Source organism: Phaseolus vulgaris, chromosome 6 (assembly GCF_051622355.1).
Source record: "Phaseolus vulgaris cultivar YP4 chromosome 6, ASM5162235v1, whole genome shotgun sequence".
NCBI classification, from domain to species: domain Eukaryota; kingdom Viridiplantae; phylum Streptophyta; class Magnoliopsida; order Fabales; family Fabaceae; genus Phaseolus; species Phaseolus vulgaris.
The window spans coordinates 12,291,621-12,313,311 of NC_143503.1; the positions used below are offsets into that span (position 1 = coordinate 12,291,621).

General features: G+C 34.4%; 1 protein-coding gene and 1 long non-coding RNA gene across 4 annotated transcripts; one reads left to right on the plus strand and one right to left on the minus strand.

The window, feature by feature from the left end:
• Positions 1-399: 399 nt before the first annotated feature.
• On the minus strand, positions 400-2,462 carry LOC137831024 (uncharacterized). Of its 3 annotated transcripts, none has more exons than XR_011084316.2 (6): positions 2,139-2,454; positions 1,900-1,988; positions 1,674-1,743; positions 1,400-1,468; positions 1,249-1,315; positions 400-1,140 (listed from the first exon to the last, which is right to left on the minus strand). It is a non-coding gene; the product is annotated as an uncharacterized LOC137831024 (long non-coding RNA). The 3 variants fall into 3 exon arrangements; XR_016521625.1 differs by having other exon boundaries at positions 856-1,140; positions 1,262-1,315; positions 2,139-2,462; XR_016521624.1 differs by lacking the exon at positions 1,674-1,743 and having other exon boundaries at positions 2,139-2,412.
• Positions 2,463-2,705: 243 nt separating this feature from the next.
• Positions 2,706-6,048, plus strand: LOC150026665 (uncharacterized). Its single transcript, XM_090303831.1, has 4 exons — positions 2,706-2,963; positions 3,028-3,826; positions 4,487-5,378; positions 5,982-6,048. Exons 1-4 carry the CDS (start codon positions 2,706-2,708, stop codon positions 6,046-6,048), a joined length of 2,016 nt encoding a protein of 671 aa, XP_090159957.1.
• Positions 6,049-21,691: the final 15,643 nt, after the last annotated feature.

Sequence of the window (21,691 nt, forward strand, 5' to 3'; positions counted from 1 at the left end):
ATTTTTGTACATTTGCATCTTTTATTTTTTTCACTACCATATGTGTATTTCTATTTATTAAAAATAACTATAATATATAATATACAATTTATTTTTTATCATTTTTTAAATTCTATTTTGAATTTGTTTTTTTTATGTATTTTTTAATGAAATGAATGGTAATTTTAAAAAAGTGGATGTTATAGGTTATGTAGGAATTTACCTAATTAGTAATAATAAATAAAATTATAAGTTTTCAAATCAATATAATAAATAAAATAACAACTATCTTAGTAATATATTCATAATCGAGGTGTTTGTAAACTAATAAAGTGAAGCCTATCATTAACTTGATTCGTTTAAATTGTCTTGCCAAAGTTTAATGAATTGACCTTGAATAAATTAACTCATTAATGTCTTATTGCCATTTTCCACAGTATGGTGTTCATTAATGTGATGAGTGATCAATTCATAATTGTTGAATGAAAAAAGATTGTAACAACGAACAAGGATCTCATAGTTAATGGGATTACTAAGCAACACCATTGATGTAGAGTACCCCATCATGAACCTGCAAGGTGACGGAAGATTCAAGTGAAAAAGACTTAATGATATTTTCCTATGCTCATACAACATACTATTACTAATTGCGAGGACATAAACATATTATTTGAATTAATTTATTACCAATGGTTTTCATAAGATATGAATTTGTGGCTAGTCTGCACGGTAGACTAGATCACTAAAACAAATAAAAAGAAACAAAACAAAACCTCAGTTTCAAAGATAATATATTTGGAAATCAATTTTCCATGCCATTAACCTATACCACACCATATATGAGGAAGAACAACACTATAAAGCACCAACTATTAACCATAGGAAGGTCTGCATTTGGAGCTCAAAAGGGGAGAACTTCTCTGAGTCTAACTAAGCACATAAACCTACTTCCTTAGAAAATGTACATCAACACTTACAACTCCAAAAACACTTGTAGCAATTATGTAGTATATTTAAACCATGTTACAACAATCATTGTTTTTGGAATATTCAACATGAAGAACTGAAATTCATCAAAGTTAACCAAAATTAAGGAGCTTAACATGCCTGAGCACAATAGCCTAGCTATATATCTATACCTCATGCATGGATCAAGTCTTTCTGCAAAATAAAGTAAATTACAAATGATGAATAAAGGGAGTAATCATAGCAAAGAAATGCTTATAAATGCTTCGGCAATAGAAACATTAAAATGAGAAAATGGTGCACCTAAATCATATACCATACGCAACGCAAAGCACCTCGTGAGAAAACAGGAGCAATAATTTCAACCCACCTGAAAAAATTGGTGAACCTTTCTTAGACAATAGTAATGTTACGGGAATCCTCATTAAATTTCAAGTTACCACACAACTTTTACCCTGTGCAAGGAGGACCACTGCTATTTTCATCACACCCTTTGTCTCTACCACCACTTTTGTAAATCCTTCTGTTTGAACAATGACCAAAAGCATACTCAGTATAGACACAACTATCTACTTTAAAACTTTATAATTTAATAATATGATTTATAAATTAAAGTTCACTATTGCAGGTTGGGGAAATTAACAAAACATTTGACAACAGAAAATAGGATAAATAGGAGAACTTGTGCACATTTAACTTCCCCCATGTGAGGTAATTCGATGATGTACCTCTAGTTTTTCAGTATCAAGTTCCGGTTGTGATATCTCCAGTCCTTCACTTTTTATAATATAAACATACCTAAAATCATTGAAGTATATAATATAAACCCCTAATTCTTAAGATGATGTACCAATAATGTAAGACTTTTTCAAGTATTTCGAAGTTATTATAATAGCTAGTTTTAAACTGTTATTTACTATGATCAAATTTGTGTACAAAATAAATTGAACATACAGATAAATATGGAACGCTTGAATTCAACAAATCCAGCTTTCCAAGGTCACCACTGAACTCCATCACTGCTCCACATTTGGAATCTAGAACTAGAAGGAAAACAGAATCACTGTTGACAGAACTAATTGTTGTAAAACTGTGTATATTGCAAAACGAAAAACAGAGTGCGATTCTGCGAAACAGAAAAACAGAGAAGTGGCTTTGTTTCATGAACCCTAAAACAGTTTTGATTTACAAACCTAAAATCCAGGGTTCAGTTTCCTTGTTGCACGATTCACGGAAACCCTCGAGCAAGCGTTCTCTCTTCACTCACGATCTGTGCAAGGGCAAAGCGTGAGACTCGGACCTTCGAAGAATCCGTTCTTCTCGGGAGGTTGTGCAGCCGGGACTTGGAGTAGTGCGGCTGATGACTGCTGGAACGTGGGTTGTGGCCGTTTGGGGCTGTTACCTTTTTCCCTATATAAGCAAGGGTTTCCCTCATTCAGATATTGCATCTCTCTCACACACCTCTTCATCTTCTTCAGACCCACTCGTTCACCATCTTCTTCCTTTCCCCAATTTCCACTTTTCACTTTCTCTCTCCTCTTTATTTTAATATTATAATATTTCTGGGTTCTATTTGGTATTACTCTTTTAAAGAGAAACTTGCTAGTTCTGATCCTCGGAAATTACTGGGAAGTTCTTGTTGTATCCTGGGGGACTTGCGGAATACACCGCGGATAAGTCCTTACGGACAGTGATTACTCACGCCTCGGGAAATCTTTTTGTTCGTTTTAAAGCCTATTTAACTACAATCGTAAGGACTTATGGCTGAAAATCCAAACAATAACGACAACACCGCTACGGGAACATCAAATGTTGTTTCCGCAACGCAAACCATTTTTGCGAAACCATTTCCGGACGTCTCCAAAATTGAAGTCTTCACCGGTCAGAACTTCCGACGTTGGCAAGAACGCGTGTCCACCCTATTGGACATGTACGGAGTTGCTCATGCACTTACAACTGCCAAACCCGACTCAACCACGGCTGCGAAACAAGTTGACGACTGGATCCATGCGAATAAGGTATGCCGTCACACTTTACTCTGTGTTATCTAACGATCTATTCAATGTTTATGCTTCTTATAAGAATGCAAAAGATATTTGGGATTCTCTTATCCTCAAATATACTGCCGAAGACATCGTCAGACAAAGGTTCGTAATTGCAAACTACTACCGCTGGGAGATGATCGAAGGCAAAGACATCAAAATCCAAATAAACAAATATCACAAGTTGATTGAAGATATAAAAACTGAAAGCATAAAATTGCCAGATGAATTCGTTTCCGAAGTCTTGATCGAAAAGCTTCCGCAGTCTTGGACGGATTACAAACAACAACTGAAGCATAGACAGAAACAAATGTCTCTATCAGATTTGATCACCCACATCATCATCGAAGACACAAACAGGAAGGAGTGCGCTGCTGCAAAGGCCAAAGCTTTGTCTGCCAAAGCAAACGTGATAGAATACAAACCAGCTCCAAAAAGGTACGAGAAAAAATTTGATCACAAAAAGAAACCTAATAACAAATTCTCTCGTCCCAGTGGAACTAACCCCACTTTCAAGAAAAAAGGTAATTGCTTTGTCTGTGGAAAGCCAGGCCATCATGCACCTCAGTGCAGACATAGGGCTAAAAACGACTATCCTCCTAAGGCAAATCTAGCCGAAGGGGAAGATACTATTGTGGCAGTCGTTTCACAAGTAAACCTTGTGACAAATGTGAGCAAATGGGTGGTAGACTCTGGGGCTACCAGACACATCTGTGCAAACAGAAATGTGTTTACCTCCTACACAAGTGTGGGGGATGGAGAAGAACAAGTATATCTCGGTGACTCCAGGACAACTCCTGTCCTAGGAAAAGGAAAAGTTCTTCTGAAGCTCACATTTGGTAAAACTCTAGCTTTGAATGATGTGCTACATGTGCCATCAATTAGAGTTAATTTGGTCTCTGTGGCATTACTAAGCAAAGTTGGGGTTAAAGTGTCATTTGAATCTGACAAGATTGTTATGACAAAAAACAATGTTTTTGTGGGAAAGGGATATTGTGATCAAGGCCTTTTTGTATTAAACATTTCTGAAATTATGAATGAATCTAAATCTTCTGCTTATATTGTTGACTCGTATGATATATGGCATGCTAGATTAGGACATGTGAATTCTTCGTATGTTATAAAATTGCAACGACTAGGATTAATCAACATGCATGACAAACAAAATAGTAAATGTGATGTATGCGTAGAATCTAAAATAACGAAGAAAACATGTCACTCTGTAGAACGTCAAACTGAAATTCTTGGTTTAATTCATACCGACCTTGCTGATTTAAAACAAACCATGTCTAAAGGTGGTAAAAAATATTTTGTAACCTTTATAGATGAATTTTCTAGATACACCAAAGTGTATTTAATTAAACATAAGGATGAAGCTTTTGACATGTTTTTAACTTATAAAGCAGAAGTAGAAAATCAACTTAATAAGAAAATTAAGAGAATTAGATCAGATAGAGGTGGTGAATATGTTTTATTTAATGACTATTGTGTAAAAGAAGGTATTATTCATGAAGTAACCCCACCATATTCACCTGAGTCTAATGGAGTAGCTGAAAGGAAAAATATGACTCTTAAAGAAATGATGAATGTCATGCTTATTAGTTCTAATGCTCCTGATAATTTATGGGGTGAATCTTTGCTTACTGCGTGTTTTTTACAAAATAGGATACCACATAGGAAAACTGGTAAAACACCCTATGAGTTGTGGAAAGGTTATCAACCTAATTTGAAATACCTAAGAGTGTGGGGGTGTTTAGCTAAAGTAATGTTACCTGATCCTAAGAAAAGGAAAATAGGCTCTAAAACATCTGATTGTATGTTCTTAGGATATGCAGAACATAGTGCTGCCTATAGGTTTCTAGTTCTTAATAGTGATATAATTGGACGTAACACTATAGTAGAGACGAAAAACGCTGAGTTCTTTGAACACATCTTTCCTCTAAAGAGTAGTGGTACATCTGAACAACCTATAGATAGTGCTAGTGATACCTTGAGTGAGGATGTTAGGAGAAGTAAAAGACAAAGAAAGGAAACATCTTTTGGAGATGACTTTTATACTTATCTAGTTGAGAATGATCCAATAAGTTTTGTAGAAGCTACTAGTGCTCCTAATGCTAAACATTGGGATAAGGCCATCAAAACTGAGTTTGATTCAATTAAGAAAAATAATACGTGGACCTTAGTAGATCTGCCTAAAGGAGTAAAACCCATTGGTTGTAAGTGGATCTTTAAGAAGAAGTACCATCCTGATGGATCCATAGAGAAATATAAGGCAAGATTAGTAGCTAAAGGGTTTACTCAAAAACATAACATAGATTACTTTGATACTTTTGCACCTGTTACTAGGATTTCCTCTATCCGTGTATTACTAGCCTTAGCATCTATCCATAAGTTAGTAATTCACCAAATGGATGTTAAAACAGCTTTTCTGAATGGTGAATTAGAAGAGGAAATTTATATGACTCAACCTGAAGGTTGTGTAGTCTTAGGTCAAAAGGAAAAGGTATGCAAACTTTTAAAATCTTTGTATGGTTTGAAACAAGCACCAAAACAATGACATGAAAAACTTGATAATGTTTTACTTTGTGAAGGTTTTTCTACCAATGATGCTGATAAATGTGTGTATTCTAGATCTGAAAATGGTGAATATGTCATTATATGTTTGTATGTAGATGACATGCTAATTTTTGGTACATGCAATGATATAGTTTTTCAAACAAAATTGTTTCTTGGATCTAAGTTTGAGATGAAAGACATGGGTGAAGCAAGTGTGATTCTAGGAGTTAAAATCATAAGGAAGGGAGATAGTATATTACTATCCCAAGAAAAATATACTGAGAAACTTCTAAAGAAGTTTGGTTACTATGACTTTAAGTCAGTGAGTACCCCTTATGATGATAACTCTAAATTAAAGAAGAACAGAGGAGAATTTATTTCTCAAACTCAGTATGCCCAGATAATTGGGAGCTTATTGCATTTAATGAGCTTATCTAGACCAGATATTGCTTATGCTGTGGGTAGATTGAGTAGATACACTCAATGTCCTAGTCAGGATCATTAGGATGTTCTTGCGAGACTCATGAAATACTTGAGAGGTACAATGGATTATGCCATTGAATATAGTGGATTTCCCGTTGTGCTAGAAGGGTACAGTGATGCTAACTGGATCTCTGATTCAGATGAGACAAAATCCACTAGTGGTTATGTATTTACACTTGGGGGTGGTGCAGTTACATGGAGATCAGCCAGGAAAACTATTATTGCAAGATCAACAATGGAATCTGAGTTTGTTGCTCTAGAAATGGCTGGTAGTGAAGCTGAGTGGTTGAAAAACTTCTTAGCAAACATTCCTTTAGGAATGAAACCAACCCCATCTGTGATTGCCAATCGGCAATAGCTATAGCTAAAAATAAAAGCTACAATGGAAAGAATAGACATATACAATTGAGACATAATTTGGTGAAACAACTGTTAAAGAGTGGAACGATTTCTATTGACTATGTCAAGTCAGAACGGAATTTGGCAGATCCTCTGACAAAACCCGTAGGGAGAAAAATGATTTTAGAAACATCGAGGGGAATGGGACTTAAGCCACTTGCAAACAAACAAGTGATGGAAACCCAACCTTTGTGATTGGAGATCCCATGAATAAGGTTCATATGGGTAAAAACAAGTCACTTGTTAGTTCTGCTAGCACTGATATTGATTTAAAATCAATTTTGTCCATTCCTATGATGTGTGTGAAAGTGCTAGTTACTGCATTATCGAGAGGATAAACTTTGTGGTTAAAATTCAGAGGTAAAAGAGTTTTAATGATTTACAAAGTTTTAATGATTTTCATATCCCTTATGGGTGGTGTATGATTTGCAGCATACACTTGATGAAATCACCTATATGAGTGTCAAGTGAGGCCGCTTGCATGAGATCTTGGCAAGATCTCTATAGCACTCATGAATACCGGGCACGCGCATGGCCTAGTAGCGCAACACAGCAATAACAACAAGTAATGTGGGGGTGTATTGTGACTGATAAACCTCTAACACATACTAAGTGTCTTGGTTCATATAGCTTGCTATACCAACTTCACTATGTGTTACGTTCATCAATCTAAGACTGGTTCATATAGCTTGCTACACCAGATCTGATGCATTACATCTTAGATGAACCCATAATTTTTTTTTCCTTTTCTCTTTATCTTTTGAAATATGTGGGGGATTGTTGTAAAACTGTGTATATTGAAAAACGAAAAACAGAGTGTGATTCTACGAAACAGAAAAACAGAGAAGTGGCTTTGTTTCATGAACCCTAAAATAGTTTTGATTTACAAACCTAAAATCCAGGGTTCAGTTTCCTTGTAGCACAATTCACGGAAACCCTCAAGCAAGCGTTCCTTCTCTCTTCACTCACGATCTGTGCAAGGGCAAAGCGTGAGACTCGGACCTTCGAAGAATCCGTTCTTCTCGGGAGGTTGTGCAGCCGGGACCTGGAGTAGTGCCGCAGATGACTGCTGGAACGTGGGTTGTGGCCGTTTGGGGCTGTTACTTTTTTCCCTATATAAGCAAGGGTTTCCCTCACTCAGATATTGCATCTCTCTCACAAACCTCTTCATCTTCTTCAGACCCACTCGTCACCACCTTCTTCCTTTCCCCAATTTCCACTTTTCACTTTCTCTCTCCTCTTTATTTTAATATTATAATATTTCTGGGTTCTATTTGGTATTACTCTTTTAAAGAGAAACTTGCTAGTTCTGATCCTCGGAAATTACTGGGAAGTTCTTGTTGTATCCTGGGGGACTTGCGCAATACACCGCGGATAAGTCCTTACGGACAGTGATTACTCACGCCTCGGGAAATCTTTTTGTTCGTTTTAAAGCCTATTTAACTACACTAATCTCGCTCAAACTCTGAGAAACAAAAATATGGAAACCATAAAAGAGAGCTTCACAAATAGTGCTGATTGATAGTTTCACTCCCTGTCAAGAAATATCTAGTCTATAATACATCAGAGAGAGAGAGACAACTAATTTCAGTTTTCCATATGTTGAATATCGGAAAGTGACTATTGTTAAATAAAGGGATAAATCGGTACCGAACCGCATTGAGGAACCTCGTCGACTCCACGACGGCCGCAATGTCGATGTTGTGGATGCCGACGGTCGCACCGTGCTCCTCTTTGTAGCGGGACTAGGCTTTGAATTGTGCGTGAAGCTGCTTGCGGAAGCAGGCGCGAATCTGTACCACCGCGACCGCAACGAGGGTCTCGCGGCGTTGCACATGGCTGTGGGGTACGTGAGGCCCCACGTGGCGAAGTTGCTGCTTGATCTCGGTGCGGATCCTGAGGTGGCGGATGACCATGGAAGACTAGCATTCGATCTGGCTATGTTCAAGTACGTGGAGATGCAGGAGATTCTTGAACGGAGAGGTTTCATGTGTTTTTGCAGAGAGAAAGAGAGGGGAAGAGTGGTAGGATTTCTTAGCAAAGAGAGGGCGGGAAGAGAGGTTTTTCAAAAGAAAAATTGGAAATAACGAGGGAGGGAACGGAACGTGTGATTTGTGATTTTTATTTTGAAGGATAATTCTGACACTTCAAAATGACACATTTTAAAGAATAATTGTGGCGGTTACTAATATGTCGTATTATACAAAAAAATTGTGACAGTTATTAATAACCGCCATATTAAAACCGTCACTTTTTACATGATTTTTTGTAGTGTAATAATATAAGAAAAATGAATGCAACAGATATTGTGAGTGATTTGTTTTAGTTAATTAAATAGTAGAATTGATTATTAGAAGAGTGGAGAAAGATAAAAAGGTTTAAGAAGAGGAGTGGGAAGTTTTTGAAAGAAGTTACATTTAAATTTTAAATAATAAAATTTTAAAAAATAAAAAAATATCAAAAAAATAAAAAGACAAAATTGTGCAAGATAACAATAAAATGAAAAAATAACTAAAATAAATTAATAAAATAAAATATTGATAATAATAAAACACGAACAAATTTTTGTACAAGAAACACCATTATAAAGAGGAGTCCAATTAAATAAGTAACCGATGAGAGATTAAGCGTAAATTGTGAAAACAAACTAAATAAACCGTTTATTAATCTTTTATAATTTAATTTTTTAAGTTCATAACATTTATATTTTTAAATATATATTTTTAGCATAAATTTAATAACATTTAAATCTGTACTACTTAAATTTATTAGTTTAAAATTTTAATTTTTTTTTACGAAATATAAATCAAGCCTAATAAATATTTAAATGAGAATAATAATTTTAATGAAAAAGTAGTATTTTAAATATTTTATCTAGTTATCTAATTTTGACGAATAAATAATATTATTAATATCTTACCGTTATCTATTTTTTTTATCTAGTTTGGATTACATATTATAAACTTTAAAATAATTTCAAATGTTAAAGAAAAATAGTAGTCTTTTTAAGCGTAATATTATGAAAATGTTATAGTTATTTACATATTACGAAACATTATTTACATTTTATGCTGACTTTGTAGTGAGTTAGAAAGGAAAAAAGCATTGAAAAAAGAAGAAAGAAGGAAGAATAGTGGAAGTGTTGAGTGAGGAATGGTGAAATGAGTTGAATGTTTCACAAAAACATTTTATGCGTAACAATGTATTAAAAAGTAAAAGAAAAGGAAAAACATGCATGACATGACACATTTTATTAGTTGACTTCTTTTAATACAAATCTTGTCATTTCACAATTTTAGGGATACAAACAATACAAGTGGAAGAGTATCTCCAACTTTTAACTAATTTTACATAATCTTAATAAAAATATAGTAATCCTCTAAGCATAATATTATTAAAATGTTATTATGATCTATTTTATTTTGTTCTTAGATAAATTTATGTTATTAAGCGTGATTTTATTTATATTTTATAGTGATTTATTTTATTTTCTTGTTAGATAACGTTAGGTTATTTTTAAGTGTAATATTATTTACATTTTATAGTAATTTATTTTATTTTTTATTAGATAAATTTATGTTATTATGCATAATATTATATATAAATACATATGTGAAAAGCAAAATCTTTCAAGAAGAACTGTGCAGAGGATAGTGAATAGGAATGGTGGAATGAGTTGATGCTTTGGCTTTGGAAGTGTTTCCTATTTTCCATGTTTGCGATCACTCACATCGTCAATATTCTTCAGTTGTTCTCTTAAAGTAGCTGCGGAAGCTCTTCCATTGTTTTCACCATCTCAAACATCCCAACGTCATCGCATCTGTAAAGAATTTTTGGACCATAAAAGAGCATATAACATAGATGCATATGTAATATTAATATTTTTGTTTATACTTCATTTTTTAAATGACATTATATTAGTATTTTATTAAATTATAATTTATTTTTAAATAATATATTTATTGTTCACCATAAGCGGTTTTTAGAAGAATTTGAGAAATATGAAAAAGGAAAGACATTTCAAACTGCATAAGTGGCCACACAAAAATATTTTATACGTTAAATAAATGCAAAAGAAAAGAAAAAGCATTCACGTTTATGTAAGGACATTTTCAGCTAACATAATTATTGTGCCTTTTGACTACATTTTTTCCTTTTTGATTTGGTGCTTGTTTGCTTTAGATGTGTTAGGTAACTAATTAACAAAGTCTTTTTTTAAAAAGTGTAAGAGATTTGAATTAGTTAAATAAGGAATGTTGAAAACACGTGAAAGACGGAATTAACCTAGACGAACCTTGTAGAAAGGGATTACGTTTGAAACTTGAATAATTATTGAGAGGAGAGAAAAGTCTCACTTGAAAAAAGTTAAATATATAAAGACAAATTCCTACCATTTGTTGGTTTTTCTTGAATTCAGTAAGTAAATGATATATGTTCCAAAAAGACAGTATACATCTCATATATGACCTAATAATGGAAATGAAAATGAAAATAGTTAAAAATTAATAAAAAAAGGAGGAAATTGTAATACGAAATTATAAAGCAAAAAGTATCATTTTAGCTTTGCTAGAACAATTTTTTCAAAGTAAAAAATAAGTAGACTATTTTGATGAGAAATTTAATACAATAACAATAATATCTCAACAAAAGCAATACGCAGCGGATAACAATTTCCCCAACTTGCAAGAATCTGTGAGGAGCAATAGCAAATAATGGCAGCAACACAAAACACACTTCAAGAAGACACAAGAATTTTAACGTGGAAAACCTTCTCAATGTGAGAAGTAAAAACCACGGGCACAAGCCATTCAATCAAGGTTCCACTATGATAAAAAAATATGGTTACAAGAGACTCAAATCACAGCACAAATTGTGCTCAATGACCAGCCAAATACCAATACAACATAGATGAAAACAGAGAACAAGGAACCTGAAAAATTCACAAACTGCAGTTACCGTACACGGCGTGTATGTCACTGTTCCAGTGACTTTTGCACAATCCTAACGGTCAAACTAAAGAACCAGGAGGTATGAACCTGCTGACAAAATTTCAGCCCGATCCAACGGTGGACGAAACCGAAGCAGCAATCTGAAAATTACCGTTCTCAAAAGAAACGCTGAAAAATGCTGCTGCAGTGTGAGATGAATTTCTCTCTGCTCAAACACCTTCTGCAAGATCCGAACGGTCAGATTGAAGTTACACACAGTATGAACCTGCTGACAAAGTTTCAGCTAGATCCAACGGTGAACAAATCGTGGTCGGAAGTTTCTGACGAAACTTTCTCCTTTTCTCTGCTTCACTATCACCCTCTATTTCACTCTCTATATCACTCTCTATGGATGGCACACTGTTGGCTCTCTCCAAGAGTTTCTGGATGGCTCTCTCTGCTCTCTCTCTTGCACCTTGACTGCACTCACTCATCCATTGAAAGAATGAAAAGCAAAAGGGACCTAACCTAATTTCACTGTGGGTTGGGCCTCCACATAGGAAGTGAGCCCAAACCCAACAAATCTCCCCCTCACAACTATGTGGAGATGATTGCCAAACCGGCAATCTTGCAACAAGTTTCAGACTTGCTCCTCGGTAGTGACTTTGTCATCATATCAGCACAATTATCATCTGTATGAACTTTTGCCAACTCTAGTAACCCAGCTTCCAAAGCATCGCGTATCCAATGATACCTCACATCAATATGCTTGGACCTAGAATGGAAAGTTGAATTCTTACCAAGATAAATTGCACTCTGACTATCACAAAATAGCAAGTACTTGTCTTGAACAAAACTAAGATCTTGCAGGAGTTCCTTCACCCACAACAACTCCTTGCATGCTTCTGTAATGACAATGAACTCTGCCTCAGTAGTGGACAATGCAACACACTTCTGTAATCTGGATTGCCATGCCACAACTCCACCTGCAAATTTAATCACGTAGCCTGAGGTAGACCTTCTAGAGTCTATGTCTCCACCCATATCAGAATCAGTGTAACCTACAAGGGTAGGCTTATCACCTCCAAAACAAAGCCTCAAACAAGTCGTACCACGAAGATACCTTAAAATCCATTTCACAGCATTCCAATGCTCTCTACCTGGATTAGACATAAATCTACTGACTGTACCAACAGCATGTGCAATATCTGGTCTTGTACACACCATTGCATACATCAAGCTACCCACAACAGATGCATAAGGAACCCGTTGCATATCTGACTTTTCATATTCATCAGAAGGACTTTGTTTTGTACTCAATTTAAAATGGGTAGCAAGAGGAGTGCTTACCACCTTAGCATTTTCCATCTGGAACCTCTGTAGCACTCTTTTAACATAGTTCTCCTGTGACAACCAAAGCTTCTTCTCTTGCCTATCACGCATGATTCTTATACCAAGAATTTGCTTAGCAGCTCCCATGTCTTTCATAGCAAATGACTCACTCAATTGTTTCTTCAACCTGTTGATCATGGAAATATCTTTCCCAACAATAAGAATGTCATCAACATACAACAACAGGATAATGAAATCATCATTAGCAATTTTTTTAACAAACACACAATGATCAGAAGTAGTCTTCTTGTAGCCTTGCTCACACATAACAGACTCAAACTTCTTGTACCATTGACGAGGAGCTTGCTTCAAGCCATATAGACTTTTTCTCAGCCTACACACATGATTTTCCTTGCCTTCAACAAGAAAACCATCAGGTTGCTTCATGTAAATCTCTTCCTCCAAATTACCATGAAGGAAAGCAGTTTTAACGTCCATTTGCTCTACCTCTAAATCAAGAGTAGCAGCCAAACTCAGCACAATTCTAATGGATGACATCTTCACCACAGGAGAAAAAATCTCATTGAAATCAATGCCTTTTCTCTGTCTAAAGCCTTTCACCACCAATCTGGCTTTATACCTTGGAGATGTGGAATTGCTTTCTTGCTTTACCCTGTAAATCCACCTGTTTTCCAGAGCCTTCTTGTCTTTTGGCAATTTCACCAAGTCAAAAGTGTGATTATCATGCAAGGACTTCATTTCATCTTGCATTGCATCCAGCCACTTTTTCTTTTCTTCACTCTCCATGGCTTCAAGATAGCACTTCGGTTCTCCTTCATCCGTCAAGGTAACATAGTCATCAGAAGGATACCTAGTAGATGGTTCCCTCTGCCTATTAGACCTCCGAATTTGAACTTGAGGTGGTTCAAGAGCATCACCAAGATCCTCGTCTTGTGACATCCCATGTTCCTCTTCAGCGTCATCAATAGGAACATCAAAAGCATCTCCAAGTTGTTGATCATCAACATCATCATGTTGTTCATCACTCTGAACTGGATCGACATTAGACAATCTATTCTCTGTCTCAGATGTCGTCTTCTCTGTCTTATCAATATCTTCAATGGTTTGATCTTCCATGAACTTCACATCACGGCTTCTCACTGCCTTCTTCTCAACAGGATCAAAGAACTTGTAGCCAAATTCATCCTGACCATAACCAATGAAGATGCACTGCCTTGTCTTCGCGTCCAACTTGGATCTCTCATCCTTAGGAACATGCACATATGCTTTACAACCGAAGACTCGCAAATGATCATACTTGACATTCTTGCCAAACCAAACCTTGTCTGGCACCTCAGCATTCAAAGCAACTTCAAAACTCAAATTAATAACATGCACTGCAGTGTACAATGCCTCACCCCAAAAGTGCTTAGGCAACTTTGCTTCAGAAAGCATACACCTGACTCTTTCTATCAGTGTCTTGTTCATCCTTTCTGCTAAGCCATTCAACTGAGGAGTTTTAGGAGGAGTCTTTTCATGTCTGATACCGTGTTGCTTGCAATAAGCATCAAATGGTCCACAATACTCACCACCATTGTCAGTACGAATGCATTTAAGCTTCTTGCCTGACTATCTCTTGACCAAAACATGAAATTCTTTGAATTTCTCTAGAACTTGGTCCTTTGTCTTCAAAGCATAAACCCAAAGCTTCCTGGAACAATCATCAATAAAGGTAACAAAATAAAGTGCACCAGTAAATGACTTTACCTTCAATGGGCCACAAACATCAGAATGCACCAGTTCAAGCAACTCTGACTTCTTTGTGGGAGGATGTTTCTTGAAGGATACTCTGGTTTGCTTACCAGCCATGCAATGAGAACATTTCTCCAACTCTGCACTCTTCAATCCCGGAAGCACATCCTTTTTAGCTAAACAATTCAGCCCCTTCTCACTGATATGACTAAGCCTTCGGTGCCACAAAGAAGCGTCCATATCCATGGTGTTCACACTGTCTTTAGCAACCAATGCTTTTGTCCAATACAGTTTACTGATTCTCTCCCCTTTGGCCACGATGAGATTACCTCTGGAGAGTTTCCACTTTCCTGAACCAAAGTGATTTTCAAAACCACTATCATCAAGCATCTGCACAGAAAGCAAATTAAAGCGAACATCTGGAGTATGTTTGACTCCTCTAAGCAACAACTGCATTCCCATATTGGTTTGCAAGCAAACATCACCAATACCAATTACCTTAGACACACCATCATTACCCATCTTCAACACTCCAAAATCACCAGAAGTGTAAGATGTGAAGAACTCCTTTCGTGGTGTAACATGCAATGTAGCACCACTGTCAATTATCCACATGCTCTCATTTGATATAAGATTAACTGAATCATGGTCACGGAGAATAATAAGATCATCATCAGAAATAGCAGTAGTAACACGATCATCATTGTCATGATGTTTCTCCTTCTGCTTCCCTTTCTTATCCTTATTCTCCCTTTTCCATATAAAACAGTTTCTCTGAATGTGCCCTGTTTTGTGACAATAATGACACTCCACATTCTTGTATATGGACTTGGATTTACTTCTGCTGTTCTGTCTACTCCCTTTCAGTTCCTTTCTCTGGCTTCTCCCCCTATTTTCAGTGACAAGTACTTCGGAATGAGATGAAGTACCATGTGCCTTCCTTCTCATCTCCTCATTAAGAACACTACCCTTGACACTTTCCAAGGAGACAACACCATCCGGGGATGAGTTTGTAATTGAAACCCGAAATGTTTCCCAAGAGTCTGGTAGAGTATTCAGCAGCCATAATCCCAAAACTTCGTCATCAAACTTGATGCCCATTCCTGCCAATTGATCTCGGAGTCCCTGAAAATCATTTAAGTGATCTGAAATAGAAGTGCTCTCCTTGTACCTCAAATTCATCAAGGAATTCAACAAGTATAATTTATTGTTCCCTGTACTAGAGGCATACAAAGTCTCAATCTTCTTCCACAAGGATTTTGCATCTTCCTCATTAGCAATGTGATTATAAACATTGTCTTCAACATACTGACGAATAAAACCGCAAACCTGCTGATGCTCAAACTTCCAATCCTCATCAGTCTTGTCTTTTGGCTTTTCAGTAGCAAACACAGGAAGATGCAATTTCTTCACAAATAGCATATCCTTCCTTTTTCCCTTCCATAAGTGATAGTTAGTGCCGTTCAAACAGACCATCTTATTTGTATTTGCCTCCATCATTCAAGCAGTCAAATAGCCCCAACCAAGGAGCTCTGATACCACTCTGATGGGAAATTTAATACAATAACAATAATATCTCAACAAAAGCAATACACAGCGGATAACAATTTCCCCAACTTGCAAGAATCTGTGAGGAGCAATAGCAAATAATGGCAGCAACACAAAACACACTTCAAGAAGACACAAGAATTTTAACGTGGAAAACCTTCTCAATGTGAGAAGTAAAAACCACGGGCACAAGCCAGTCAATCAAGGTTCCACTATGATAAAAAATATGGTTACAAGAGACTCAAATCACAGCACAAATTGTGCTCAATGACCAGCCAAATACCAATACAACATAGATGAAAACAGAGAACAAGGAACCTGAAAAATTCACAAACTGCAGTTACCGTACACGGCGTGTATGTCACTGTTCCAGTGACTTTTGCACAATCCGAACGGTCAAACTAAAGAATCAGGAGGTATGAACCTGCTGACAAAATTTTAGCCCGATCCAACGGTGGACGAAAGCGAAGCAGCAATCTAAAAATTACCGTTCTCAAAAGAAACGCTGAAAAATGCTGCTGCAGTGTGAGATGAATTTCTCTCTGCTCAAACACCTTCTGCAAGATCCGAACGGTCAGATTGAAGTTACACACAGTATGAACCTGCTGACAAAGTTTCAGCTAGATCCAACGGTGAACAAATCATGGTCGGAAGTTTCTGACGAAACTTTCTCCTTTTCTCTGCTTCACTATCACTCTCTATTTCACTCTCTATATCACTCTCTATGGATGGCACACTGTTGGCTCTCTCCAAGAGTTTCTGGATGGCTCTCTCTGCTCTCTCTCTTGCACCTTGACTGCACTCACTCATCCATTGAAAGAATGAAAAGCAAAAGGGACTTAACCTAATTTCACTGTGGGCTGGGCCTCCACATAGGAAGTGAGCCCAAACCTGACATATTTTAGGTTGCTTCATACGGTAGATTGGACTAAGAAATCGTTTTGGTTTATACTATCACCACAAATAAGCAAATTGTGTGATGGTAATATGAACCAAAGTTGTTTTTCTAATCTACCATATGAAGCAATCTAAGATAGTCTTACTTATTTTTGTCTTTGAAAAAATTGTTCTAAGCTTTTATCCGTTTTCATTTACACTTTTAGGTGAAAGATGAAATCGTATACTATCTTTAAGAACATATATATTGTAGTTACTAAATTCAGAAAAAACCAACAATGATAAGATTTTGTCTTCATATATTTAAACATTTTCAATACATTCACCAGAATTATGAATGCATTAGATTTAGATCTCGTAAGGTTTTATTTTTTGTGTGAGTATCTATGTAGTTACACTCGATGCATTCCTAAAATGAAATGGCTTTTTGCTACTTTTGATAACTATTTATGGGTATAAAACCATGATTCAATATTTGACATAGTTATGGCAGATTTGTCCAGAAAGAGCATGAGCAAAGGGTCTTGTAGAAAAGTTTGTGGAACTGTAAATACTAAGACAAAGGAGATTATCTTTTGATTGATCTTCTTGGTAAAATGCCAAACATTGTTCTATTCATTTGACATTTAAAAAAAAAGATGATTTTGAGGAGTAAGAAATCATAAAGCTAAATGCAGAAGTAGTAGCACATTCAGTTCTAACATTTCAATATATATTTTGATAACTGTTTCTATAAATTTCCCTAGTGTGATCTGAGTACTAAACATCTTGATCAACAAATCAAATATTTTAGTGATGGAACTGCAAATACGGATACAAAGGAGATGATATCTAGATTGATATAAATTAAAGACAGTTATTAGTTAACATAATCATGTATATTACTTTAATAAATCAGCATAAGTTAAACGAATATCACTTTTAATAATTAATAGATATAATATTTTTAAAATAAAATTTAACACAATTAAAGAACTAAATTATTAAACTTGAAATTGTATAAAGAACTAAATTGATTAAACTTGAAATTGTATATTTTCAAAGAGTGGAGAACTAATTTCATGTTTGATAAAACTATCATATTTTATCCAATATACTATTTATTGTGTTGATATGTATTTCTACCCTAAAATATCTGATAAATGAAGTTTGGAATACAAGCACATTTTGAAACCCTTGATGGTGATGTAGTTGAGAGTTTAAAAAATCAAAACAACACATTTATATGAAAAGAAGAAGAAAAAATACAAGTACTCAACTTTAGTAATAAGAACAAAGTTCAGTACTTGTATATCTTATTACTAAAGTTGGAAGAGCTTTCGCAGCGATTTGAAGAGAACAACTGAAGAATATTGACGATGTGAGTGATTGCAAACATGGAAAATAGGAAACACTTCCAAAGCCAAAGCATCAACTCATTCCACCATTCCTACTCACTCTCCTCTGCACAGTTCTTCTTGAAAGATTTTGCTTTTCACATATGTATTTATATTTAATATTATGCATAATAACATAAATTTATCTAATAAAAAATAAAATAAATTACCATAAAATGTAAATAATATTACACTTAAAAATAACCTAACGTTATCTAACAAGAAAATAAAATAAATCACTATAAAATATAAATAAAATCACGCTTAATAACATAAATTTATCTAAAAATAAAAAAAAAAATCACCATAAAATGTAAATAATGTTACGTTTAATAACAAATTTATATATAAAAAATAATATCACCCTTAATAACATAAATTCATCTAAGAATAAAATAAAATAGATTATAATGACATTTTAATAATATTATCATTAGAGGATTACTATTTTTTTTATTAAGATTATGTAAAATTAGTTAAAAGTTGGAGATACTCTTCCACTTGTATTGTTTGTATCTCTAAGATTGTGAAATGACAAGATTTGTACTAAAAGAAGTCAAATTTTGAATATTATTACGAGGATGAGTTAACACCATGTTGTTTAATTCTTTTACTTTTTAATATATTGTTACATGTTGTTTAATTCTTTTACTTTTTAATATATTGTTACGCATAAAATGTTGTTGTGAAACATTCAACTCATTTCACCATTCCTCACTCAACACTTCCACTATTCTTCCTTCTTTCTTTTTTTTTTCAATGTTTTTTTTTTCTTTCTAACTCACTACAAATTCAGCATAAAATGTAAATAATGTTTCGTTTAAATTTTTCAACAATAAAACAAAATAAATAACTATAACATTTTCATAATATTACGCTTAAAAGGACTACTATTTTTCTTTAACATTTGAAATTATTTTAAAGTTTATAATATGTAATCCAAACTAGATAAAAAAAAAAGATAACGGTAAGATATTAATAATATTATTTATTTGTCAAAATTAGATAACTAGATAAAATATTTAAAATACTACTTGATCCTGCCTGTTGACCGGAACGCTGGAGACTGCCTCGTCAAAGGATCGGCGTGCGCACCGCTTCTCACCTCCGTTCCTCTACGGGATCTACCTCAAGAACCTGCAAAGAAACAGTACGGCGCCGCTGCGGCCGATCGCACTCCGACGCTCAAGTCAGTGACGGTATCACCAAATACTAAGAACAAGAACCGTGCAAATCCTCTCTCACAATCAGCTCTGTCGCTCGCAAGCGTAAAGTGTATGAACTGAACGTGCGTACCTCATAAAGTTTGTTAAGAACTCTTATATACCTGGTAGCTTTCTCTCACCTGGCAGTTACAGACTTGGACACGTGGCTCGCATCCAACTGTACACGTGACATCATCTGGAGGCTCCCTGACTTGGCGCTGCTTCTACTCTCATTTTGGCTAAGTTACTTACGCATGGTACTGCCCAGTGCGCAGCTAACTTAGGAGTGCGATCTCTACTGGAACTGGCGAGTTAGGGGCCTTCATACTCCTTCCCTGTGGTCTCGCCGGCCGCCTTCACAATCTGCTTCTCCTTCATCTTCGGCGATGTGCTCGCTCTGGCGATCTCCAACGACTAGGCCGCCTGAATCTACATCTGGCGACTTCATCTTCAACTTGGCGATCGCCGCTTCTGGTAAGCTAGCGATCGGAACACGCCAACTTAACAACTGACGACTACACGAACCCCCCGACTTCCTTCCCTTCTGCCAACCTGGCGTCTTGTCAACACGCCTATACTGTAGGAGGATGCCACGTCGTCACACCCGACCACCAGGGCGGTACACTACTTTTTCATTAAAATTATTATTCTCATTTAAATATTTATTAGGCTTGATTTATATTTCGTAAAAAAAAGAAATTGAAAATTTTAAACTAATAAATTTAAGTAGTACAGATTTAAATGTTATAAAATTTATGCTAAAAAAATATATTTAAAAATATAAATGTTATGAACTTAAATTAAATTATGGTATGTTATAAAAGATTAATAAACGGTTTATTTAGTTTGTTTTCACAATTTACGCTTAATCTCTCATCGGTTCCTTATTTAATTAATTCTTATAAATTCAAAATACAATATTCATATATAAAGGTTATATATAAAGGTATTCCTTTTTATTTTGTTATTATCAATTGTGTTTCTTGTAGAAAAATTTGTTCGTGTTTTATTATTATCAATATTTTATTTTATTAATTTGTTTTAGTTATTTTGTCATTTTATTTTATTGTTATCTTGCACAAATTTGTCTTTTTATTTTTTTTTTAATTTTTTTTTAAATTTTTTTTTAAAATTTTATTATTTAAAAATCAAATGTAACTACTTTCAAAAACTTCCCACTCCCCTTCTTAAACCTTTTTATTTTTTTCCACTATTCTAATAATCAATTCTACTGTTTAATTAACTAAAACAAATCACTCACTGTTGCATTCATTTTTCTTATATTATTAGGTAAATTTTTACATAACCTATAACATCCATTTTTTAAAAAAATTACCATTCATTTCATTAAAAAATACATTTAAAAAAAAAACAAATTCGAAATAGAATTTAAAAAATGATAAAAATAAATTGTATATTATATATTATAGTTCTTTTTAATAAATAGAAATACACATATGGTACTGTTAAAAATAAAAAATGCGAATGTACAAAAATATAAAAATAAAAAAATGCAAATACACATATTAATATTTAAAAAATACAAATAGACATAAGTTTACGATGAATTAAAATATTACAATATGAATTTATAGTTTATTTTAATAAATTTAAATACACATATGATAATGATAAAACTAAAAAATGCAAATGTACAATTTCATATTTAAAAAATATTGAAACACATAAATTTTTCATGATTATGGCTAATCCAACAATGAGTTTAAAGGGGTGTTAAAGGTACTCATGTGTTACCTTGTGTATAAATAGCTACTCTATCAACACACAACAATACACATCAGTTTTATATAAGAACCTTTTCTCTTCTCTCTCTCATCATAATAACAAGTAATTGTATATCTTCTTTTTCTTTTCATATAAATGTGTTGTTTTGATTTTTTAAACTCTCAACTAATAATGGTTTTGATTTTTGTAGTAAGATTATGAAACATGTTAGAATAGATAAAATTGGAGAATTTTGATTGGTGGATTGTTGTTTTAATTATGCAAAAAGTTCTATTTTATGTAATTTTTTAGCTTAAATGAAAAAGAGATTAAAACAGTTTCTTTTACTGTAAGTGTTTTCGCTCAAATGGCAACCATGTCGTTTAAGCGCAAATTATGTCGAGATAATTTTTTTTTTTCAACCCAAAATATGTTGTTGAGTGAAGCTTGATGTTTTATTTGAATACTTAAATTTGATATGCATGGAGATATCATATGTATTT